This window comes from Opisthorchis viverrini (genome assembly GCF_000715545.1).
Source record: "Opisthorchis viverrini unplaced genomic scaffold opera_v5_91, whole genome shotgun sequence".
NCBI classification, from domain to species: Eukaryota; Metazoa; Platyhelminthes; class Trematoda; order Opisthorchiida; family Opisthorchiidae; genus Opisthorchis; species Opisthorchis viverrini.
In genome coordinates this window covers 1209112-1236534 of record NW_008751746.1, presented here as the reverse complement: position 1 = coordinate 1236534, position 27423 = coordinate 1209112, and the positions used below count along the sequence as shown (strand labels likewise).

Sequence of the window (27423 nt, the reverse complement as noted above, 5' to 3'; positions counted from 1 at the left end):
ATAGATAGATAGATAGATAGATAGATAGATAGATAGATAGATAGATAGATAGATAGATAGATAGATAGATAGATAGATAGATAGATAGATAGATAGATAGATAGATAGATAGATAGATAGATAGATAGATAGATAGATAGATAGATAGATAGATAGATAGATAGATAGATAGATAGATAGATAGATAGATAGATAGATAGATAGATAGATAGATAGATAGATAGATAGATAGATAGATAGATAGATAGATAGATAGATAGATAGATAGATAGATAGATAGATAGATAGATAGATAGATAGATAGATAGATAGATAGATAGATAGATAGATAGATAGATAGATAGATAGATAGATAGATAGATAGATAGATAGATAGATAGATAGATAGATAGATAGATAGATAGATAGATAGATAGATAGATAGATAGATAGATAGATAGATAGATAGATAGATAGATAGATAGATAGATAGATAGATAGATAGATAGATAGATAGATAGATAGATAGATAGATAGATAGATAGATAGATAGATAGATAGATAGATAGATAGATAGATAGATAGATAGATAGATAGATAGATAGATAGATAGATAGATAGATAGATAGATAGATAGATAGATAGATAGATAGATAGATAGATAGATAGATAGATAGATAGATAGATAGATAGATAGATAGATAGATAGATAGATAGATAGATAGATAGATAGATAGATAGATAGATAGATAGATAGATAGATAGATAGATAGATAGATAGATAGATAGATAGATAGATAGATAGATAGATAGATAGATAGATAGATAGATAGATAGATAGATAGATAGATAGATAGATAGATAGATAGATAGATAGATAGATAGATAGATAGATAGATAGATAGATAGATAGATAGATAGATAGATAGATAGATAGATAGATAGATAGATAGATAGATAGATAGATAGATAGATAGATAGATAGATAGATAGATAGATAGATAGATAGATAGATAGATAGATAGATAGATAGATAGATAGATAGATAGATAGATAGATAGATAGATAGATAGATAGATAGATAGATAGATAGATAGATAGATAGATAGATAGATAGATAGATAGATAGATAGATAGATAGATAGATAGATAGATAGATAGATAGATAGATAGATAGATAGATAGATAGATAGATAGATAGATAGATAGATAGATAGATAGATAGATAGATAGATAGATAGATAGATAGATAGATAGATAGATAGATAGATAGATAGATAGATAGATAGATAGATAGATGATAGATTAGATAGATAGATAGATAGATAGATAGATAGATAGATAGATAGATAGATAGATAGATAGATAGATAGATAGATAGATAGAAGATAGATAGATTAGATAGATAGATAATTAGATAGATGATAGAGGATGATAGATAGGACTGCGTATGCTTAATGATGAGTACTCTATGATACATTTGGCTTGACGCATCGTGTGTGATGGGCAACGTTTGTGGCGGAAAAAGGGTGTTGCTGATGCGATCCATCTTCCGGATTAGGACCCTACTTACCATCTTTGTTCTTTGCTAGAGACACTGTGAGCCATCCATGTTAGCGGCATTTGTCCCGTCGTTTTTTCCAGACTGTTTGCTTCAATGTCTACGAATGCAGGAACCCCAGAAGGTTTCGGGCGTGCTAACTCCAAGTCCCTCCTTCATAATTAGTTTCTTTAAATATAATTAGGTCAGCCTTGTGGTTGTACGATAGTAGAGCATTGGTACCAACAGCAGTTTTGTTGTTTCACATGACTGAAATTATTGTGGTCAGAAAGTTAGATTCATCAGCATGTCTTACGTTCATCTTTCACGGGATTGACGTGCGAATTTATGTTTGATGTTAAAAAACAACCATTATTGCAGTCTTTTATTCTTACTGATTGTGGAAAGCACATAGACAAGTTAGGGGATAGTTCGCTGACTGAGGATAATTAATAAGGTCTACTCTTAAAGCGTTTTGTTCTGCTTTATTCTTGGCAAACCTTGTAAGATATCTGTCACATACCTCTACCCAAGTCGACGACTCATCCCGTTATCCGCTAGGATGTACAAAGACTGCGGTTCCTCAGTCGTTCACTGCTCTTCGCACAAATTCATACTTTATCTTCAGTCGTTTACGATGGAAAATAATAGTATACAGTTCAAGCTCACTCAAAGTTATTTCATCGTCTTTTTATCCTATCGCTGTAAAGCGCGTTGAACAAAATCCACTCAGTGGGTATGAGTCCGCGGATGACTCGTGATCACTCAGTTTTGAAAACATTTCTTAATATTATGAACCTGTAAGCGATGACAACCTGTAAGCAATGACAACACAGTTCCTGTGACCACATCGAGCAAAGTAACTGTGCGGGGATCTTCGCATAGATGGTTGATCTTGCCGATAAAAATAACCGAAGTAAACATGTTCGCGCAACAAAATGCAGTTTTTGTTTTCTAAAACGGAAAATGCGCTATACTGCTGTGTCTCTTAAGGGAGAGAATTGGAGGGAATCGCCTGAAATCAGTTTCAACTAACAGCTGGTACCTCTTTTATTCAGGTAACAATTTAAAGTGCTAAAATGGTCGTAATACTGTGGAGTGTTTTCTACAAAAGTATATAAAAATGAACTGTGATAAGAAAAAATGCTAAGCTATAATATGAAAGCCATAATCGACCAGCTGTTACACCCTTTCGGCGCCTAGCTGCCACGCCGCCACCCACAGGAAGCACCAAGTCTGGGAGGAAACCAGGTTTCTCAAGCCTACACAGGAACAGTTCAGATGTAGAGGTTGGGTTTGAACCAAGGGCTTTCTAATCAGTAATTTAGCGCCGAAATCACCGAACCATCGCAATTTATAGAGCAGGTTAACTCATCCACTTTTTGGAGTGGCCGTTTTAAAGGGTTCGGATAGCGATTGCTGTAAACACATGTTTCCCGACTTTGTTTGCTGTGCTTTGCCTGCATGGTTGAAGCGAAAGCTGTCCGATGAATCAATACTCACGAACTTTGGATAAACGCTTAGAACAATGAGCATGTGATCCCCGAGACCTCTTACACAATTCTGATACTGCAGACCACTTGTGACACCACTAGTCACGGTTTTTTGGTGAGACACTCATGTGAGGTAGTATCGATCAGAAAGGCCGCTCAGCTTATTGGTTCGGAATACCAAATGTGCACACAAAACTAGTCGTGCGCGGCGAGAAACCAGTTTTAGAAAGGACATTTCGCATTCCACCACGCTTTGAACAGTGTTGATGCAAACGTCTGGTACGGTAAAATATTTCCACGCAAATTATGATCATATGAATACAAGTTACTGTAATTAAACAACTGCAATATAAAGTGACCACGGGAATGTTTTTATACCTACAAGGGACCTATTGAACAGAGATTTGTGGTCTATTGTAGCCATGTAACAGCTAGTGAGAAGCACATAAGGACACTTACCACGATAAGTGAATACCTACTAGTTGTGTACTCGAGAGAGAAAACAACCTAGACTAACTTAAAATACAGGAAGCCCACAACAATTTTTTCATGGATTATTTATTGCCCACTCATCACTTGCTGAACGCATGTGTGGCTAACATTTGTCTAAACTGGCTCAGAACCGTTCCACTGATGGAGGGCATGTGCTTTGTTTGATAAACTATAGCCAATTATGGATCTTACAAGCAGTAACCTGCTTCCTTTTCTGCGCATGTTTACTGCGGAATATCAAATTTTGCCGCAGGCTAACTTTCCGGTAAGACTGTTAAGTGCAAATACATTAATTTCAAGAAAGTACTTTACCCTCATCGAAAATATATTGGAAGGATAAATAACTCCTGTCGTATTGACTAAGTTTGAAAATATACACTTCATTTTGTTGACCGATATTTCCAGGAAACTGGCTACTAGTTAATTTGCACATCTTATTGAGGTGACGAAAATATGTTGCCACGCTAAACATTCAATCATTTTTTAAAACTACAGGTTACCAGACCAAAAATATGTGCTACCCTAGGCAATCAGACGCTGGAACTCGGTTTTTTGTAATCAAAAGTACTATCAAGGCGTGGTCTGACTGACCCGCAGGTTCCTGCTCACTTGGTTTCATAAACACCCAAATTTTAGCAGAAGGACTGAAGGATGAGAGCAAGCAAGGTCATGTCCTTTCATCGACGGTCTAGACATTGTGGTTTAGTGAAGTGCACGCAAAACACCACTTTTAAGTTGATCTTTTGAATAGAAATATAACGATGGCTACGGAATCTCGATCTTCATCAGGAGCAGGGTGTTTGGAAACACAAGGACCGAAAGCGATCCATATGTAATAAAACGTCGAGTTATAGAAACTGAAACTTTCGTTTTTTCCTTGACTGATCCTAAACAGATATCAGTTAACGCGCACGATGTATCCAACCTAATTCGTGCAGAATACGGTGATGATATCCTAAAAACACTCATCTTAGATAGTTTTCCCTGACAGATTCTTGGCTTCGAAAACGTGTTATGACCTGACAATACTTTGCCGAAAACATTTTCTTCAAAATATTTAAACTATCTGCGTAGGCGTATGCAACTAGGTCAGAAATGTACGCTGGACCGCAAGCTCCTAACTAGCTGTACGACGTTGATGATGACTTGTGGCTACAACGTCACCTCAGAAACAACCGTATCCCAATTATATCAAAACACTTCAAACCTATGTTTTTATATGCTTTCACAGCTGTACATTCGAGGTAAAACGAGAGGGCTAACTGTTGTACCTTGCTGAACGAAAGTGCAGCACTGTATCGGTCCCACTATGGTGTATCAAAAGGCTCGGTAGCTCTAAACAGCCCCTTAAGGAGACAAAGGAAAATTATTTCAACTCTATTTATAGGGCAACCACAAAGTGTTCCACAAAGTCGTGTTGGAATCTCCATGACGGGGCGCGAAGCGCCGAGGCAAGGGTGCTCGATCCTGATTGGCTGGTATTCTGGCCAATCAGGGCATGCCTTCGCTTGGTACGTGTTCTGCACGTGACACGTCCGTCCAAATGATGTGATGTTCGCTTATTAGGAACGGGTGGCCTTCGCACAGTAACCTGTTCGCTGTGGACATAGCTGTGTTACCGCAAAGGGATGTTTTTTGTAGCTTCTGCATCCGTCGCCTGCTTGCAAAACTCAAGACGGTGACTTACAGTCCAGTTCGGCGGCAGTCATACAGCATCGTGATTTTAAATGTCCACATCCTTTGTCGATCACTACTTACAAGTGTGCTGTCATTTCTGGCTTTCTAGGAGAATCAAAAGAGGTCGTCTGGGGAACTCTTAACACATGCACAGAATCACCCTGCGTGCTGCAGAGGAAATCTATGCTATACTTGACGATAACATTCAGGCCTGGTAAGTTGCTTTTTCGTTTCACTGTTAGGTTGCAAATGTGGCTTCGCGCTTTGATGATTGTAACAGCAGTTTAGGCTGGAAATCGACATCAGTTAGTTTCTTCAATTGAACTAGGAGCCATTATGAACATGGACGATGATATTCAACAAGATGGGATAGCAACATAGGCGCGTTTCCCCATGGGTATGGCGTTGTTAACTGTATTGTCCAATAATATTCATCCCGGACGAAATCCCGTATGAACCATCTAACTTTTCTGAGCTTTCCAATGCTTTCTAGGTTGTTGTATCTTGCGGTGGCCGTCTATGGGTTACGACTGACTGATCCTGCCAGACTACGCGATACGGCGAAGACAGAGAACTGAGAACACGGCTGTATTGTCAGGACAAAACATACAGAGCGTCTGCGTAGGTATATAGGATGACTAATTGGCCAAACACGGTCGTTCACTTGTTCGTTCCGTACAGCCAATGGTGCTGTTCCGGTCGTGAACAGTCTCAGGCCCACTACGCTGGTCGTGTGTTGCTAAGCCGTTTGGTAAGAGCCGCCATCTCACCTACTTTCCGGACGTGTCGAACCGATGGTGATCTGGGGGATGCGTCACTCTCTGTACATATGCTTTCTCTTTTGTCTGGGCGCTCCCTGACATAGGTAGATCCCTCATTTTCCATGGAAGCTAGTTTACTCCCTAGAAAGTCTGGTTTAGCACATCTAGATCAAACAACACAGACTTTCACTCCTCGGTAACACCTTCCTCCAATTTTATTGGATAAAAATGCTTGATATTTGACATCTAACGTTTTCTGTTGTTAAAGTTTTACAAAGAGCAATTCATGAAGTCTTCCCTCTGTGAAAAATTTTTGTTACCCGTGTGACTGCCGGGGTAAGGTTTTCAGAATTTTTGAAATCAAAATTCGGTGATGTACTTTCATACCAATCAGGATTGAATTGTTTCAGATGTAAATATACTTTTGATCTTGCATCGAAGGATGCATGTTTTTCGCTGGAAAGATTTGCGGGCCGTGAAGGGCATTCTCCTGATAGATTTTTTGCAGTTATCGTTCGGGAGTTACGAAGCAGTACCGAAAAAATGCCGGAGATGGATGATCAACATAAAAGTACGTTTGAAATCTGTAACGATACGTTTCGGTTCGGACATGTGTTTGATAAAAGGGGAATCTCTTCTTTATCCGGAAGACATTAAACCTTCAACTAAGACAGTACGTTATCAGTTCAAGAAACGAACTTGCTTATTGGCCGCATATTAGTTTCGTCCATTTGTTCAAGGTTTTTCTCACACCACTTCACATCGCCTTCGGAATTTGCTCGTCACAAACTGATTAATGTTGGTCCATACTCAACCTAAGGCAATGTTTCGCATCGTAATGAGTAGATACATCGGTTTTTTAAAATTCGTTGTCCTGACAGCTGGAAAAACCCAACAAAGTAAGGCGTTTTTCCAACTGGCATTCGCGTACATTTCATGGCTGTCACATTTGTTATAATCAACTGTCGATGGACATTCGACATGAAGAACGGTTCTGATCAAATTCCTTTAATGCTGACATCTCAACTTCCAGCACTCTTTCTATGCACTCCTTTGCAGACCGGGAAATCACCAGTATTCGGGGCGAAATTGTTGTGACGTTGTTACTGTTTGTTCATGTCACTCAAGAGCTCGATGTTAGTAAACAACGAATTGATGCGGATTTCCCACTGGCTCCTGGGCGTCTCTACACCTACTTCTTCAAGGATGTTCTGCCGGACGAAGAGGTACGCAAACTATAACGAATACCAATTTTCCGACAGAAGAAATAAGGCATTCCTTAGATTCTAGCTGCACACTGTGACTGATGGTCACGACACCGTTGGCCTTCGGTTGCAGTGACTGACTCGCTGGGTCTCGCGAAGCACTTGGAGCATCATTTCAACATTCCGGAAAAGGAACCAGAATAATATCCTTGAGTCAACCCGATGTCCGGTTGCTTCACCATGCTTATAGATCAACGAGGCGAGTCTGCGAGTGCATTGTTTCCAATGGATCAAGGAGATACCTGGCTCAAGTAGCGGAGTACACGTTCCATGACAAGTCCATATATGATGAATTGAAATCCACCATGTGTGACACGGATGTTTGAGACAGCCGCTTTTTGGATTCTCAGATTAGTCTGCCCAATTCTTACAACGAGACTAAATTGTGTGTCTGGATATGTTCAAACAACCTCACCATGCAGTTTTAGTCAACTAGCTTCAGCTAGGTAGTGACATTTAAATTGGCCTCTGAGAAATTCACGCTCCATTCTGGCTGAATGGCGCGAATTTTTAGTTCACTGGGTGACAATGAAAGTCAACTGGGCGGTGACGTATTTGTTGTACTTTTGTCACCCCCAGACCTACAAATAGGTCAGGTGCGCGTTAAGAGGTACGCTAGGGCGACTATTATATCTTATTATGACCCTGTGTGAGTACCGGTGGAATATTTCTGAGTTTGCTTACGGAACAGAGTTTTTTACAGTCAAACATGAAGCTAACCATTAATTTTCTTCCGCATTCATTTTACAAGGCATTTTTTTTCAATTGTGTGCTACATCGATTGCTAAACTTTGGAGATTAGGTGCCTCTTGTCTCTGTTGGGTTGCTTACACCTTAGATGGCACGATAATCAAACTGTGGGATCTCTAATCGAGTTGTGTGGCTACACAATTCCTATGGTCCACCCTTGGCCATCTTTCCCTAATGGTAGTAAATCAGATGTTTCCAGTTGCCCTGTCTCTTCAGGTTTCCACCTAGCTTTGTGCTTTCAGGCGACATTTAGATTACAACCTATTTGGTTATTTGGACCGCGTGCTGTTCGGACTAACCCTCTCGTTCCCCTCCCATTGATGCAAACTGACCTAACTCCCACTCCTGGTGAACACATTGGAGATAACTGGCTTGTTATGTTAGTTGCATACAACCCTAAGGATTGCTTGCATACTGTTGCGGATAATTATCCTATGAATCTAGTTGTGTAAGATTCCGATGATTTTCAGACATAAATCAATTTTCCACGGTGTATCGTTTCATGATTCATTTCATTCAAAACTCAAGTGACGCTGTTCAGTTTTAGGGAAGTCGCCTGCCACATTCGCGCAGCCTAACAAAAGATTCCAGTTGGGTTCACCCATTTCACATTTACTGAAGATGTGCTGAAATGTACAACGGATAATCCTGCATGAATGTCCAACTGGCAGGACCATAGATATTTCTGATGTGCTGTTTTCTGATATTCAACACTTATAACCTGCAGCTTTGCTCTGACACTTTTGTACCCATGTGACCAAAAGGGGGTTTATCATGTAAGATGGACTGAAAAGGCAAAACTTTCACTCTGGTTCCACGATTTTCAGTGAAGGTACATTATTAACAACACGGTTCAGTTTGAAAAGAATCAGAAGATCATCTGATTCTGGTTTGACACAACCTGCTCAAGCCAGTTTTTTTTTCAGTTTTTGTGATTGCGTGGAACCAAACTGCATCACGTAAAGTTACTGCCATGTTCCTATGATCACTTGACAAAGGTTTTAAAGTCCATTCGAAAGAAACTGGTGAAGTCATATAATGTGGCTGACGGAAACAAGAGTTGTTGAGTGTTACTGGCACCGCTTCGGCCAACTTCCACATACCTTCTTTCTCTGTAGCAAGGAATCGCTATAACTTGAAAAATACAGTTCAAAGCGGGACCATGCTGGTAAAATCCGGATTGCCGGAAATTTCGCCTAAACTTTCGATCCCCTGCAAAATAAGTGAAGAAAGGACGGGATTTTCGAAATCCTGAGTGCCAAGCAGGATATCAATGGCACGAAATTAACGCACAAGAACTCTTCTCCTTTGGCTAGCTTTGGCGTAGTTTCTTTCTTATCCAGTGTTCATGATTACCTCTCTTGCTCGGGTAGTCCGAACCAACCAACTTTGTGTATCTCAAAGACATGAACCGCTAACCTGTCTTTCAATCCACACACACCCACACCCACACTGCACTCGAGTAGTTGTTAACCTTCTAAGTATTTCGGCCTATCGTTTGTCTCAACAACCCTGTTTATATTTCGTGCAACTGATTTCTCAACGAATTATTTTTTTCCTTTTTTCCAGGGATCGGTCCGTGTACGCGTGCATCTTTACGATCAGAACAACAGAGAATTTGTTTGCCTCGAAACGTCTGTTACACTAGTTGGTTGATAATCGATGTTTTTACTTTGTGGCAAACTGATTTTTTTGCTGCATCTTTATTCATTTGGTTGTGTTGTTGAGCCTATTATTTTTCCTTAAAGTTAAAAACAGCTTCTAGCACCCATATTCTTCTGTGTCTGCGGGAGATCAACCATTCGTCCAATATGAACAGAAATAAAAAAAATACATAGTTATGAGTTGCCTTCTATTCGAAAAGGTAAGCGTTCAGGTTGCCTTATTGTCCATGTTTGACGGAATTGTTTCAATATCGGACAGAAACTAACAAACATATTGTTTGGAGATTTGGTCATTTTCAACTGTGAACCCAATATGATCTGCAAAGCCGAGAGCACTGTACATCTGTCCCATCCTTAGTGGGGTCATCAAATATGCGCATCTCACGAAACTGCAACAGAGCTCCCCTCATCCTCCAATTACAAAATCCACATCAAGTGGTCACGTACTAACTGGCTTCTCGAGTGAAGACTTCTCAGATGGAAGTTGCACTCCTCCACTGAAATTATCCTCTTTCCGAGCTACATTTCAGTTGATGATAGTGTGAGAAGGAGTCAGTCGATACGAGAGCACGTGATGTGGTTCCCGTGATTGAAGGATGAGTGGTATTTTATTGATTCTAGACCCATTACTTTAAGAGCGTTATTTGCAAACCCAAGTTATATAAAATGCATCAGCAGACATAGTGCTGAACACATCTTAACTCCTCTACACGGTAAAAATAAGATAAGTGTATGAATTATTTTATCATGTTCAGGAATGCATGGTTGCGTGCTAACCGACAGTTTTTATCCTTCTGAAGGCAGTCTCTTAAGTACGGAAGATTTGAGTGTTTCATAATTCCCGAAAGGAGCTGGACAAATGAGGATGTTGACATTGTTTTTTCTGGTGGAAGATGAGAACTTTTTGGGTTTACTGTCAGCCAGCAGGCATACATACATTCGCATCTCACACAAAATAACTGCGAGGTTTTCTTCCGTTTTGCGCTTTATCCAATTAGAAAACGAGCATGCGACTGGGAATGTTTTTAATTCTGGGTTGCTCAAAATGTTTGCGACTTTACCTTAACCCGTTAAATGCCAGTCACAGAAATATATGGTAATCAAATCATGAATTCATTATGCACAAACCTAGAATTGGTCACCAGTGACAACACCAACCAACCAAGTCCGAACGACACCACCGACCAGTCACATTCAGATCGCTTAGCTTTTCAAACTTTTAACATTATTGTGCATTTCAAACATCCAAGAATAAGGCGATACTGGACTGTTTCCAACTGAGTTCGCTTGTCGGATGTGTGACAAGATATTCTAGAAAAAACCCTCTGTAGTTTCCCATGATAATCTTAACGGAGAAGTTGATACGAGTGTTACTATGAGGCTATCTTGGTTTGCAACCGATGTTTGCTCTAAAAACTCACTATTTGCAGACTCTTATCCAATAGAATGCTATTACAGGCAAGTTAGCTTCCATACAGTCTGGCGTGAATCAGCATGTGCTCCAGTCTTTGCCGAGTTGGCATTGAATGCTGCGTTTGTTTGGCCAGTTAACTACCCCCAGATTTAACTCCCTATTAGTACCATCATGTACTTTTAGTCACCAACTTCATCATCATTGACAGCACTACTTAATAAGAACTCTAGCGAATATACACTCATTTGCAACCCAATTTGGTTGTTTCGAGAGACTCACCTGGAACCCAGCTGAATCTCTCGTTTATGATGGATTTTCAGCAACCTTATGAGTAGTACATTATAATAAGAACTCTGTTTCTTCATTGCCATACAAATGTTTTAATTTACGTACCACAAAGATCCGAGATGTCTATACCTCCAACACTCAGTCAGACAACCTGGATAAAGACTGGTAGATTGAAAGCCACTGACAACGTTTGGCCACCATCCCGTTCACTTTCTCCATCCAAGCAGAGAGATAGAGAGCCACATGGACCCTATCCAAAAAGACCAGCTGCACCCAAACATTTCGTAACATCATGTGCCTGCAGCCTGTGAATTTCCGCCAACCTATAGACTTCCACCACTCTCGAGTGGGCACAAAACAAGGCTGTTCTTAGAGGCGTGCGTAAAATATAGCACAGCTGAATTGGCTTTTAGACGTGGACGCATAGTTTTAATGGAGTGCCGTTTGCTCTACTCAAATCCTGTTCCCCGCTCCCCTAATTGGAACATTTCTAACTATGGTTCTGAGGCGCTGATGGCAAAAGACCTGAAGTTGTCATAGGTTGCCTGCCCGGAGAAGCCAAGTGCTTTATCTGACTGCTGTCCCCACTCTGGTGCCTAGTGCCAGAAAAACACTAGGCGATTAGGAACGCAACTGCTTTATTGCGAACAAGCGAGTATGAGGGCCTAAGTTGGAAAGTGCAACGGCCTCAAGCTATTTTACTGGAAGGACACTGCCCGACCTTGGTCCAACAATGACTCACGCTGTCTGGTTTTGATACAAGGCTGTGACGCGTTGCAGATTGAGAGTCTGCATCTAGTGGAGTTGAGGGTCTCAGTAAATTTCGGGCATTCAGTGGTTCCCTTCAGGAATCTGACGTCTCTGATAGCGAGTCTCACAGACAATACAGCCCACAATGTTATTCTGATATGCGCATGCTTTGAAATTGAGGAGAGCAGCTCTGCTGTTGCCATTGCTGGTTGAAACTGGTAAACGGAATTAATTTCTATGGTATTCTTGGGTTGGCTTTGCCAGTAGCCGTATCATCAGAACTGGCGATGACCTCCAAAATTCAATAACTTCCAGCGTTAGTCCTAGAATTCCCAGGAGCACTTTCAAAGACTGCGAATCCCACAGCAGGACTTTGCACAGTGTTGCATGAAAAATCGGAATCCATTCACGAAGTAAAATGTACTAAGTTTTTTGGAAGTTAGCAGGCTTTTATTTTTGCGTCAACCATGTCACTAAATTGCACAATTGAATGCACCGGAGACCGTTACATTCGTCTTCTGATTTATACATGTTAAAGACAGCATGACTTCAAGGACAATAAGATATCTGGCGGAACTGTTTTTGACACTACTAACAACCCTGATTTTGAAAGGCCTTCTAGAGGGCCCAACCTCAAGGCAGATTACTGCCCCAAGTGTTCTGAATTCGGTTGACGTTTGGGAATGTCATATCTTGGTAATGCTGATCCACAGTTCAGATCATGGACCAGCATACTTATCCTAACGAATTCTCTCCAGGAATGAACAACGGAAATTTCATCAGCTTCAGCTGCAGAATATGCAAAACGCGTTCCTCATGACGGGTATTTCCTCTAACATGCCGACAAATTTTTCAGACTAACGATTTTTGCAATCACTACGTTGGGAATGCAGTCGCTTCAGTAATACAGCATACAACCAGCAGTACCATGACTAAGCGCCTACAACTTGTATCTCAAAATAAGCGAATCATCCTCTACTTGTCTTTTAGAAGGTGCGGAAAAGACGGATTTCACGAAGAAATACAGCTTTGAAGAATCTTTCGGCTTTCTATGCTTTCGGAGTTCAACCTTCCAATGAACTACGCCATAACTGCCGAAGGACATTTCTTGAATGGTCAGACAAAGTTGCGGTGTAAAAGATTGACTTCGTTGCTGCAAAGTGTTGATTAGTCTAATCGTACCTGCTGTATGCTACCGATTGTTTCACTCATCACTTCATAATGGCCGATAACGGGAAATTCTCTTGCACACATCTACATCAAAGCTGTCACTCCTGCGTTCATCACACCTGATAAGCTGTTTGAGCGCATCTACCGGGAATTCGTTAGGCAGAATTTGGTCAGCGGAAGTCGACAAGGCTTTAAACTTGTAAAAAAACATTGCCGGGATAAAAATTGTCATTTTTTGCATGCACGAAAACGTAGTGAGTACTTTTACAACCAAGACCATTATAAACGCCACCACGATCACGCTCATCTCCGGCATGATATTTTCCAAACTCACTGGACTGCATTTTCACTGATGGACGATGATAACCTGGTTGTTGTGCATGGCAAATTTGGGAATAATTAAAAACCAGAGAGTTTTGTTATGAAATTTCACCTGTTGAGATGTTGGATAAGAATCAGAATTCATTCACGAAGTAATATGTACTAAGTTTTTGGAAGTCAACAGGCTTTTTTGTTTCTCGGGAAGTTCTCAAAATGCACAACAGGTTTCGAAGTTTGACCCTTTTCCTGATGTGTTGGATAACGCTGAATTAGGAGAGATCTGCCGGATGATCGCTTCCTCTGGTAGCCTGATATACTCTGATCTTAACTGGTCGAGGCTAAAAGGGAGCAACAATTGTGAGTGCATTTACTGCTCTCCACTTCTCACCTTAGAATTCGCTACCACTAATTGGTTTTCGGAACGCACAAAAGTGCATGGTGAGAATACCGGTTACACTTGTGGCCCCATAATTTCATTGTAGATTTTGCTTAGAATCTAGGTTTAGTTGAGCAGACTGACAAGAAACGGTTGCAGAATATTAGTGGACAATTCGTTTTCACAAAGGTTTCGTACCATGGGCCGAAAAATTTCGTTTGCTTGGACTTAAATATTGCTGTTGTTGTTGGACCATGCGCTGAATCATGAAGATGATTCAGCCAGTTTGACGTCATTTGCAGGAATATAGTGGAACTATAAATGCAATATTCTGGGCCACTCAGAGAAGGATTTCAGTACAATAAACACCTATTAGGAAGCCAAGCATATGTCAGTTTGATCGAAAAGAGAATTCCTAATAATTTTTGAGATTTACGCATAAATGAGTGCACACGAGACCGTCATATTTGTCTTTTGATTCCCACAGTCTTTTGAGTTCACACATGTGAAAGCCAGCATGACTTCAAGGACAATCAGATGCTTTGTGGATATGCTTTTGACCCTGAGAATAACTTTGATGACGAGCGCCAACCCTGATTTTGAAGTGGCCTTCTAAAATGCCCAGCCTCAAGGCACACCACTACTCTGAATTGACTAAATTCTGCTGACTTTGGGGATTGTAATGTCTGGGAGACACTGAGTCACAGTTCAGATCATGCACCAGTATTTGCGGAACTCCTCCGAACGAACTCTCCCCAGCAACCAAAAGTTTATCGGTTGTTGTTCACACCAATGTTTTTCGAAATCGTTTTGTTTGAAATGCAGTCACTTCAGTAGGATACAAACAACATTACACACGATTAGGCGATTACATCTCGTGCAGGTTGTATCTCCAAATAGGCAGATAATTCTCTACTTGGTTTTTATAAGGCTGCAGAAGAGACGGGTTGCACACAGTTGTAGTGAACTAATTCTTTGTGATAAAATGCATTTCGTGGTTCATTGGTGCATGGAGCAATACAGGTTTGATGAATCCGTCGGTTTTGTATGCTTTCAGTGAACCCCGCCGTTATTGCCGAAATTTCGGGCGAATTCGCGGCGCAAAAGACTAACTCCGTCCCAGCAAAGTGTTGATTAGCTCAGATGTCCTGGTTATTAGTCTAGTTGCACCTATTATATCCCACTGATCAAATAACTGTTCACTTCGTAATGGCCCATAAGGATGTCAAGCCACATGTCTACTACGAAGCTCTGTCAATCCTGCTTTCATCACACCGGAAGTCCATAAGGCCTCGAACTCAGAAAAACATCGTTTATTTAAAAAATTGACCTTCTTGCATATTGCTATTGTACTTGAATATTGGGCCACTAGACTTATTCAGGAAAGCATATCGATAGTCTTTTTCTCAGTGTTTCATTCGCAACTCAGTACCTCACAAAAGAGACCACCCCTAGTTGACTCATCCAGGTTGTCTCTCCTGGGGAGCTACAACCGTGCATCCACAATGATCACATCGTAATGATTGCAAATCAATTCAGACAAATATGTTTGCTTTTATCTGTCGGTTAGATCAGTCAGGTCATTTGCAGCTTTCTTTCCTGTCATTGGTAGACTGCCCAAGTGAAAAATGCCACGGAAACGCCATGGTAAATACGACCGAAAAAACGACCATGATGCTCCCAACGTATAAATACTAGAGTTCTATATATTCAGAAGTGTGAAGATTGTTCAAATTTTTTGTGAAATACACTCGTTTGCAGATCAATTTGGTTCTTACGAGAGACTCAACTGAATCCCTCGTTTACGATATACTACAACTGAAAGTGCTGCACACAGGGCACCTCATGTTTCAGTTTGCACGATATTCAAGATATCGCAGTATATTTTCATAGAGCAGAGTACTCACAAGGTTGCTGAAAACTCTTCGACAGCCCACAACCGGTTTTGCCCTTCTTAAGGGGCTCGTCAGGAGGCGTTGTCCCCGATTTTCCGTCAACCTTATGTCCTACTTGAACCCAAATTGGACTGTTTTCGAGAAGGACACTCAACTGTCCACATTTATCTGAGATGAGTAGGAATCCAAATTTGAATCCGCTACAGCTATAGGTGTCATATATATAGTCGACGGATTTGATTAGATTTGGTCTGTTTTGGCATTTGAGATGGGACTGACCTTTTTAAGCCTTTTTTTAATGACTACAAGAAATCTCGACCGATACGTTGTCCACAACCCTTTATTTACATGTATACGTATATATTCATGTATTCGGATGTGTTCATATTGCATTCCGTATAGGACGGATCATACCCGACCCATAGTGTGGCTCCCATGGTGTGTGTGCAATGCCCCTGATAGGACAGACGGGTCGTTGTCAGACAAATGGGATTGATTTTCAGTATGATAACAGATGATTATATGCACCATTTGTTTCCTCCATCTTTGCCGCTGTTGATTCCGTTGGCTACTGGATAATGAGACGCAAGTCCACGCACACAATCTTGTAATTTTTGGAATCGTATAAACTGAGCTGAGCGCTGCCGTTGTACTGAAAGTTAAAAGGATATTTAAAGATCATTAGGAAGAAAATAAAGCCTAAAGTAAAACGTGTCAGCGATAACATTCAGGAGAAGGGTTTTAGATTCTGAGTGGTTATCATGAAATTCAAATCAGACTTTGAAAGTGTGACTCCCCAGGCAGTAAATGAGGCCAGAATTGGGGCTTCCAACACCTTTCACCTGTGGGCCACAGATAGATATTATAAGCAAGGTTAGAATTTCTCTCGATTTTGCTATCAAACTTAGATAGGGAATCTTAACTCCGTTTTTGGATCACTGATACACGGGTACGGAGGTGACATCTAATGACAATGCAACTGTGGCAGTGCATGACTCTCTCAGACGGGCTGTTTGAAAAGTTGATTTTTCAAACTGTTTGGACAGGGTTAGTTGATAAAAAACATTGACTGTTTATGAGAACCCGGTGTCCAGATTGGTAATCACCCTCCTACTGTAAACTGCTTACTGTTGCTGAGGTCTTCGTTATATTTGATCCCATGACTAATAATATGCCATGCGACCTCTGGCGTGACTGTCAGGACATCAACGATATTCTTTCCATAGGTTCTTCTGTTATTTCAATTTGTTTACAGCCAACCGGCGTGGTAAGCCTTCTGCTCACTAGACGAAACATACGTAGTCTAGCTAATTGGTCTTCCCAGAGTAATGCCAACTCAAGCAAGCCATCGGTGAGAAAACCTGCAGTACCGTGCGAAAATGCCTTTGATGATAACAGGGGTCGATTCACGCTGCGGTCGCCCACGAAATATTCGATTTTGACGGGTCTGAACACATTGAACGTTAGAGAAACCTCATCCTGTAGGTAATCTCTCCATTGTGGTTTTACTGGGTTCTTACATTTATTACCGTTCCACTACACCGTTATGTTCACAACACATCCTGAGAGCAAATAGCTCACGTTTGTAGCGGTCTAGCGTCACACACCTAACTGAACTGAAAGTAGCCACTTACGATTCTAGTAATGTAACCATCTGTGTGTCCAACACAGACACAGACAACATAGACCTCACAATCCAAGAACGGGCTGTTCCTGTTGACTAAGTCCCAAACGAAAAGTCACTGTTTTGCGGTTATACTATGAAAAGACTCGGAAGTGTTAAAAGCCCAATGCCAGTTTGGGATACGACCGTATCGATATTCTCCTCCTTCCAGAAGGCTCTTCTGTTAACTCTGTAGAACCATTGTCTCGAAACAAAACTTTATATCTACACCACAGTTTAGTCCCCATTTCACGCTGAAAGATAAAGGACCAGATAAAGATGATCCTTTTGTAGAAAAGTAAAGGTGTGTTTCTTTTGAAATGACTTCGTTTGAGCGTGCCCACAATAAAGACGATTACGTTACTCATCACTAAAATGTTTCAGGTCATTTCAAATCCAACTTCTACTACCAACCACCGCTTGGGGAATTGTCTTTGGCGGGCACTCGAATACCACTGCATCTACGCTTATAATCTATTGTTTAAACTCACTTTTACTTTTGGAACAATTGCCTGAACCTCGACCGTATACTTGAGCCCACGCTGGATTGGACAGTGCGGTGTCGCATACCTGCATCCATCCGAGTACGGATACGGCAATTTTATCCACTTCCTAAGACCAAATACGATCGGTATACTCATCCATATTACGACATCTTTATGACTTCTCGCTAGAAGAGAACAAACGAACAAATATTGTACAGCGTGTGTTTAATAATTTCTATATGACTGGCACGCATATATATCGAGAAGTCTTAGATTCCAAAGGTGTATTCCGTCTGGCCGTTCACGAACTGGAGTTTGTAAGTCTCCTTCCCTATGGATCAATCGCAATATTTTTTTGTAAATTTGGTACGGGCAGACTGATCAAATTTTCTCCTGAATTACCTGGATCGGACGGGCACTACATACGGAAAACAGAAAGTTGTCACTTTACCAAGGTGGTCTCTGAAGAAGATGGTCTCTACAGAATGCGGCGCGTATATCGTATTATCCAAAGTTACGTAAGCGAAAACTGGGCACTGGCCTCTATTTCCATCGGTGTTCCTGATTGAATCGCAAAACCCGGAATATTCAAAATAATCTTCGGGTCAATGGATTGAAGATTTTCGCTCTAGTTTCTTCTCTGTTTGGACTCAAAAGTACTCTACATCTCTCGCATATGTAAGCAGGTTTGACGCAATGACTTACCGGTCAGTAGATGAGGACAAAATCATTCGGCCACTAGTAGCTGCTTGGCAGTGCAGTTACTTCTCGCCCACACAGGAAACGGTGTACCACACCACTTAGTGGTGCAAGCACAACCTGCAAGTATTCTTCTTTCAGAGCTATTTATGAAATGGGATTTGCATCATCGTCATCATCATCATCATCATCATCGTCGTCGTCATCATCATTATCACTCCGGAAAGTACTATATCAATACTGCACACTGGGGCTTGATATAGCTAATTGGTTAAGACGCTATCTACTGATCGGAAGACCCTGGATTCGAATCCAGTTACAGGGTGTTGATTGTTCTTGTCTAAGCTTGGAAAGCATGCGCGCTTCAATCAGTGGCATGCCAGATAGGCACTGCAAGAACGTTCAAGATGAACGAGCCTCTTTTGTCTACTTCTTATTACAATAAGGATATTGATAGTTCAAAACTAGAGATTGGAAGCTGCCTTGATCTTGCCCCATGTCTAATAACTACTTAAAAGGCTGTCAATGAAGCAGCCTATGTTGTGAAAACTGTTGGACAGAATTCCACACGGATACCGCTTCACAGCTCGCAGTTAGACGCTGCTACGGCCGAGAAGCTTATCCCGCACAATAATGGTGAAAAATGTGATGCTGACGCCGATCCGTTATGAGGCTTAGGTCTAATTGGTTGAAAATCTTGACCTAACAGCCAACCATGACCCAGTATTGGTCGAATGCTGGCTGTCAATATTCCAGAAGGCGTCAGAATTTCCAGAAGATTGCCACCGCTTACACTACACATAAGACGCGCTGTTCAGGCGTTCTTGACTCGGTTTTGAGCGTTAATGGATGATGTGCATCTGTGGTGGTTGTTTTGACAAGGAAACCATTTCGGGAGGTTCAAATCCAGAACTAAGTTGGGGAAAATACCGATAAAACAAAGAATAAACGCCCCACTCTCTTACTCACGTGAACAATGTATGCAAGGTTTCTGCTGTCTTTCCTAGTGAGGTGATGCTGTCGTTGGCAAATTGTGCGCTATTCTTACTTTCTATCCTTCTTATTTTGAGATCAGGCAAGCCTGATGGACTCAGTTCCAACTTGGCAGGCATTTTATAACAAAAAACACAGCTGTTGGCTCTTATTCATAAGGATATCGTCATAATTGTATTATGTCCCTATTTTAGCCAAATTTCGTGACCAGGCGATCCCGAAAGACCATTGTACAAAGGATTACAGAAGAGACTCACTTGAAACAAATTCAATCCTCCCAGTAATTTTATGACCAGCTGCCAATACGCATGGTTCTCTGGGGCATTCTTTGATCGTAAACGTTGTTACGACGCCAGTACGATCGGCTGAAACGCAAAAACATGAGCAAGATACCTCGAAAATAATTTTTCGCTGCTCGAAATTCGACAAGAGTCATTGGTCAATGTCCATCATGATTTCTTTGACATTCCTACGGTAAATCGGCCAGTGTTCAACGGCACAATTGCAAGTAGAAGGCATATAACTGTCCATTCTCGCAAATTGATCAGATACACCCGAATTCGATGAAGTTCCTGCTATAAAGCCAACCTTCTTTCTTTTCTGTAAACAAGCACGTCAGACACAATGAACCACCACTACAATCTGGGTGGGCCTTCTGTATCATGGCATCACTGTGCCGTTTCGTCATGTAATTCCTGGATGAAGTTCAATCTGAGGTTATTTTTACACAAGTTGGCTTGGTTCACATCAGACACCACTCTCCGTTGATGCGACAGTGGAAGTCTTGAATGGTGTCCACGGAACTGGATTGCAATTGCTACTTTTTTTTTTTTTACTGAGTTACCACGAGTAGAACTTTTTTTTACTGAGTTACTCACGAGTAGACAAAACTAATTCTCCACAACTGAACTCCTATGGTTTCTGTGACATCATGGAGGGTTCGCATGAATAGTCTCAACACATGGGCGAAAGACCTCGTCAGAAATAACTGAAGTCGGTTGATAGTGATGCCAATTTCAAATAAGTGTGTGAAAGTCACATGTGAATTAGCCTAACTTTCGTCGTAATATTCGCGTCGCTTATTCCACATCGTCTTACAAAAGTAGGAAAAGGCAGAACCCGAAAACAGCAAGCAGAGAAGCGGCTGTGTAGAAAAGATAGAGCTTCGAAAGTTAGAGCGACGACCTGCCCATAGTCTCCTACAATCCTGTTATTCTCTGACTTCGAAAGCGTGTATGATTTTGTCAATACTTTCGATTCTTTTAGTTCTTTTCAGCATGTTTGTGCTACAGAGTGTGCCCCAGAAGTTCATGAATATCCTTCATTGTCCGTATTCGCATGCTTGTGGGCTCTCTGAGAGCTTGAACACAAGCAGTGGTTTCAGACAAGGGTGTTTAGTCTCTAAATGTTTTTGTTGTGTCTTTGATGATTCTACGAGGAGAACAATGGAAGGCTTCCAAAACCCAGGTGTTTGGGACTCACCGAGCGAAAACCTCATTAACCTGGAATATGCAAACAACATCATCCCCATTTTTGAAGAAAAAGCAGGAGGCGCAAGCAAGGGCAGAAGAGCGGACTGAGGTCATTCAGTCCTTCGTCACACACAAATTACAGAGTCACGAGGCGTACAGTCTTTCCATGCAATTTCAAAAATTCAACGAGTGACATTTGAAGTTACACTAAAATCCCGACGGTAGTGTGACAGGTTAGGCCAACGCATCGATCTGGGAGACCAGGATTGCATTTACTGTCTTAAAACACTTGTAGCATCAAAATGGCATATCTATGGGTCTCAAATGACGTGTATATAAGACTCCAGTGCTGCATTGTGGTATGAGTGCCATGTTGGCTATTTCAAGCTGAGGATCTCGGATACTTTTTTTACCACCGATTTCTCAGAAATGTAGCTGGTATTAATTTGAACTTTTTTTACCACCGATTTCTCAGAAATGTAGCTGGTATTAATTTGAACCGACGAAATCGGGACGTGGTAATCAGGAGACGGGTTTTTGGTAGACCGCACGCTACTCTACTAAAGGATTGCATCTGGGGCTGCAGGCTGAGCTGGTTTGGTTTCGTGCGACGCAGGCCGCGTTGCCAACTGCTGAGACAAGCTTTGTTGCCTATGCTTAATTCAGGATGGAAGAAACGTAGCGGTAGACGGAATTTGACGTGAAAGAATAGAATGAACGATGGTAGGAGAAATATGGCTGCAGCTGGTGCTGCTCGCATTTTTAGATGCGGTCCACGTGACACTCTTTGGAGACGCTGAACGATAAGGCGGCTAAGCGATGTCAGTGGCATTTCTGCATTCAGTTTCTGTCTGACTGAGCGCTGGAGGTGAAACCATCTCGAATGCTTATGCTAGACCAAGCCTAGGTAAGTTCCGTGTCATTGGCATACCCGTACGGCAGTGGAAAAACAGTGTTCTCATTTGGTGGTCTTGCGAACGATTTTGCTGATGTTCAGAGGTACGAAGACTGTGTATCGCAATCTCCTGTGAGTGCACAAGGCTTTTGCTCCAAACCCCATACAGTGCACAACCAATGTACTGTTGCCGTTAGTGGCGATGATGAAATGCCAAAGTGGTATGAACGGATTGCGCACAAAATGTATTGACCAAAACATGATTAATTGCAGTATGTGGTAGCGGGATCTATGGCATTCATGTCCACATCACTCTCGTGCATTTCCTTGGGTGTCGAACTCCGTACATCTGGCATGCGAGACATGCGTGTTACCAATACACCACCAGCATGCGGATCATCTGCATTCTCACATCTGAACGGACGATCATGCTCATGCCAGGGAGATGTGATTGGCTGTCCAAAAGCCTCCAACTCGACTCGGGAACCAACTAGGTTGATTCGATTGACCGGCCGCCTGCTAGGATCCCTATACTCTCAGTAACTCTACTAGGAATGCTCTAGTCGGCTTGTAGAGGAGGGTTGCTAACACAGTCTCGTCTAACAGTGAGTATTTTTTCTTAAGATGGTAGTGAATTCCTGTCAAAGCTCAAAGCACATTTCTTGAATGCCTATCAGTTGTGAGAGTAATCCTGCGTCTGTTTTGATTGACCTTTTAACCGTTTTTGGTCTGATTTATAACAGAACGATTGTTGAAGTATAAAATGGTAGCATGAACAAATTAGTATTACCTTGTGAGACACACGCATAAGCCGAAAACAGAATAAAATTGTCAGAGTTACACATGAGCAGATGAAATAACGCGCTACTGGTCAATAGGTCCACGTGTGAAAGACTACATGTACCAATATAAAGTCATAACATATCCCAAACCAGTTGAGTAATTTAGGTTTCTAACTTCCGGACCAAATTGGTGCCATACATGTGAAAATTTCGAACTGTGAGCACTGCCGAATGAAGTTCCTATGAAAAATTTCAAATTCTCTTCGAGATCTGTTCGAGTATGCAACGTTTGATCTGCCTACAAAATTGAATTCTCATTTGTTTTGCTGAAGACTTTCATTTGAGTAGTCGTCACTTGGAGGTATGGCAGTCAGACTGTGGTCACATGATATGAGTAGCAAGAATGAACGGTGAGTGACGTTATATTTCTTCTAAGTACGAGTTTATCACACTACCGACTGACTGGATTGTATAGTTTCCAATAACAAACCTCCTGATCTCGGGCTGCAGTTGCTGCAGACATTCTTCAGATGCTCACGATTGATGGTTCCAGCCTTACTTGTTGCATAGAGCAGGGCGGGTGAACAAAAACATGGTACTGCTTACGCAGTAACCAGGTGACTAGAAAATGGGCATTTGGTATTTCAGTCACGCAGAACATCCTGCACCATCAAATGCATTGGTTCAGGAAAGTGCCAAAACACCGTCGACTGAGACGAGTGTTTTTCTTCGTGACTCCTTCAGAACAACCAGAACCGCGAGGTGGATTGAGTGGGACTTAGCAGAAGAGCATGACAGAGATTACGACGAATTTGAGTATGCTTGGTGTGGTACGTCTTCCAAGGGTACGTCCTCGTGACCCTTACTCTCCTCGGCTAGAGATTGTAAGAAATTGTGTCTGATCGATGGTCGTTTCGGGCTGTTAACCAGGTGACTAGAAAATGGGCATTTGGTATTTCAGTCACGCAGAACATCCTGCACCATCAAATGCATTGGTTCAGGAAAGTGCCAAAACACCGTCGACTGAGACGAGTGTTTTTCTTCGTGACTCCTTCAGAACAACCAGAACCGCGAGGTGGATTGAGTGGGACTTAGCAGAAGAGCATGACAGAGATTACGACGAATTTGAGTATGCTTGGTGTGGTACGTCTTCCAAGGGTACGTCCTCGTGACCCTTACTCTCCTCGGCTAGAGATTGTAAGAAATTGTGTCTGATCGATGGTCGTGGCGTTCGTGCTGTCAGTTTCTTTCCAGTTAGTCTGACTGAGTAATTAGGCGTGTAGAATTTCAGAATGTCTGGCATAGTTCAGCACTAGGTCCACTACCTCATTCACTTTTTCTCTTCTCTTCAATATTAGGCTTTAATTACAATTAGTTGAAGATTATGGTGGTATGACAGTGGGCCATCAGTGTTGACACTGATGGCCCACTGCCTCTGATGATGATGATGATGATGATGACAAGGATATTAACGCTTTTTGATTACCATCTGAAACAGACGTTCACATTCTCAGGGCCTTTTAAAGCTCGGGTCGAACTATTCACCTGGAAACCTCATCGCTTATTACAGTCACCACATCGTTCTACTTCTGACTGGCTACAAATTCACTAGATTCGTAGATTCGATCTGTCTTTGGGCATGAAAATGTTGGCAGTTTGTGATAACTGTTTTCAAATTGCACCGTATAATCGTTTGTGAGAGTCCCACATATCACATTGGTTTTAGTCGGTTGCTCGTCCTGAACCATGACTGTCTCCGTCGGATCCTTAGCTTTTACGTAACGGCCAATCACGTGAGTTGGGGCGCATGCAGACACAATAAACAGGGTACAATGAACCTCACTTACTCTAGATTCTCTCAAAGATGTTGCCAAACGAACCGCAAAGAGGCGACTGTCAATGGGTACCCAATCAATGGGAGACACTTTCGCTCGTTCGCTCAATACAATACTAACCCTAGCACATCCAGCTACAGCGGCTTTTGCATCACCAGAGGTGCGTAGCCGGAACCTACATACATCAATGCAGAGAGAATCCAGTGTACGGGCAAGAGCCACCTGTTGACCTGCTTGCTTCAGTGTGCGAACATTGAAGGTGGCTAAGGAGACAGAATTTCGGGGTTCGAAAACAGACTTCGAAATGTTTAGTGTTGTGAACGAACTAGGGCGTACAGCAGCTGCAGCTAGGTGTGATGCAGGGCGAGCAAAGCGGTCAGTACCAGACCTGGAATCTGCGGAGAAAGAATTCAAATTTGGGTGGAGGAGGGTGGAAGACGGAAAACGTGAAAGTGTAAGAAGGGAGGCGTCAGCAGTAGCATGTTTTTGCTTACCAGCCCTGCTGTATGCAGCAAGCGAGACGACCCGGCTAATGGCACCATGCGACAGCCGATGTGGCATGAGAATATTGTTAGTTGTGTATGTCGTGGCTATACGAGAGCTGGGATACTGCCAGGGTGCCCACATCTAGACAGGAGAACAATTATGGTCCTCAAACAGTGTACGGCAGTGAAGCATCAGTGCTAACACCGATGTTTCTGTCTTTTATGATGATGATGATGATGATGATGATGATGATGGTGATGATGGTGATCAATCACATAAGTATAAACTCTGTTTCCATCAGATGCTGATACGTTGTATTTCGGGTTATGTGAATCCTTTCCACGAGGTAACTATACGAATTCCGGGCCAAATTTTTGAAATATATAGACGAATCATGACTTCAGCTGGACGGCAGAGCCGAATAACATATCCTTCAATTGGACGATGTTTTATTCTAGAACTCGACAAAACAAGCGTGATTATCCTTTGGACATATCTTTGAAAACGAGCAGACAAAACAAGTCCCAATGGTCACTGGAACTGGGGGGAGATCCACAGAAAAACATATTCATTTTAGTCCACAAACACATCACACGATGAATAGGGGCTTATGGAGCAGTTAACCCTGAATTCGATCTTGAGCAACAATTTCAAGAAGGTAAGTATACGATCAGTCGGATTTCTCAAATATTTTGTTCATTTTTTCGGAGTGTGTATGTTCGGGCAGAGGTGCGTAGAAACACAGCGGAATGCTTCGGTATACCGTAATCATATGAAGAGGCTTTTCAAGGCTTTTGTGCATTCATCGAAAGGTCATGAATGGAGGAGAAAATGAACATGTGACTCAATGACCGTCCATTCAGTTCCATTGAGCCACGTCCCAAGTGGATTATTTATTATTCGTATGCGTCTCCTGGTACAAAGTATCAATGCCTTCATATCACTTATTAATGAATCTAACTTGACTTCATGATAGTTCCTCCATTCATTTGCTTACTTCGACCGTATACGTTTGATCTTCTTTATTTTGCTCATTTGCTCGAGCCATTCACCTTGGGTCTAAGACATGCCCGTCGGACTCTGGCATATCGGCATGTTTGTATATGTGTGGGACAGGGCGAGGTGGTTCAGTAGTTAGAGCGCATCTCGCTGTCTAGGCTTGAGTAATCTGGCAGTATCCCCGCCTTTGTGCTTCCTTTGTATGGCACGGCAGCTTGGCACCGAAAGGGTGTTACAGCTGATCTACTATCTTTTCTGTGTGCGTGTATGTGCGCAGATGACATAATTACTCCTACCTTTCGTGCGCCAACTTGTTTTCTGGTGGTTTTCGTGTGACCGAGTCAATATTCCGTTCGTCGTTGTCGGGTGTGCGGGCCTTGACATTGCACTGTGAAGGTCACGGACGGACTTGCTCAATTGTTGACTCCGTGAAGGTGGACGACTGAAGTTTGTTGTACAATTTTGCTTGCTTCTGTGTAAATGATACCATAGAATTTGGAACCCAATTCTTTCTCTTGATATTCGAGATCGTCAAGCCTACGCGTGATATAAAGTGGTTCTTACGGTATTCGAAATTACCCCTTCCGTCCAACATATGATCACGGAATTCCTGTGCAAATCCCACCATGTTCCACATCCAAATGTATGTAAAACTTGCGCACGTCATTTACCATTTGGACGTCAGAAAGAAACGATATTTCGGTACTATGGTCACTTGAATTTCATATACCTTAAACATCGCATAGGACCACAGTTGTTCGCTTTTAAGTTGCTACTGAAAAAATGTAGCGCTAATTGGGTGTCTTGCTTGCGCGAAATTGATTCAGTCAAGCTTAATCACAAAGTTGTCTCATGTATGGTGCCGAAAGTTAAACACTGAAGTTGTTCAGCAAGCGACCTTGCTAGTTTAGATTGTTTGCTGATAAAAACACGATTTATGTGGGGCTATTTCAGCCTAGTTGAAGTCAAGAGCCACGAGATAACGCCTAAACCTAAAGCCACTGAACGGTTACACAATCCGAACGTCGAGCCTTTGAGCTAGTAAATTCTCTACGGTTTTTAAAGTGTAAGTTTACAGAATTCCAAGTTTTCCGGTGGAATCACTGATGCTACAGGTAAAGTATTGGTCCAACTGATGACCCTGAAGGCTGGCCTTCGAAAAAGAAGTAGTATTTGCGGACAGGTTACACTCGCTGGTAAACATGATGAGCATACAGGAGGTTTGCGATCAACTGCATGTGTATACTCTTAGTTAAAAATTGGGGGTTGAAAATAAATG

At 41.8% G+C, this 27423-nt stretch overlaps 2 protein-coding genes across 2 annotated transcripts in view; one reads left to right on the top strand and one right to left on the bottom strand.

The window, feature by feature from the left end:
* Positions 1–6485: 6485 nt before the first annotated feature.
* Positions 6486–17324, top strand: T265_05037 (hypothetical protein; the record flags this gene model as incomplete). Its single annotated transcript, XM_009169937.1, has 4 exons — positions 6486–6513; positions 7002–7168; positions 9527–9604; positions 17091–17324. The coding sequence occupies 4 exons, from the start codon at positions 6486–6488 to the stop codon at positions 17322–17324; spliced, it is 507 nt and encodes a 168-aa protein (XP_009168201.1).
* The window catches only part of T265_05038 (hypothetical protein), a gene marked incomplete at both ends in the record, with an annotated part of 11490 nt that continues 439 nt past the window's right edge, over positions 16373–27423 (bottom strand). Inside the window, 3 exons of the mRNA XM_009169938.1 lie at positions 16373–16487; positions 17990–18168; positions 19933–20040. Coding sequence (XP_009168202.1) covers positions 16404–16487; positions 17990–18168; positions 19933–20040 — 371 coding nt within the window. The remainder of the gene's footprint in view (positions 16488–17989; positions 18169–19932; positions 20041–27423) is intronic.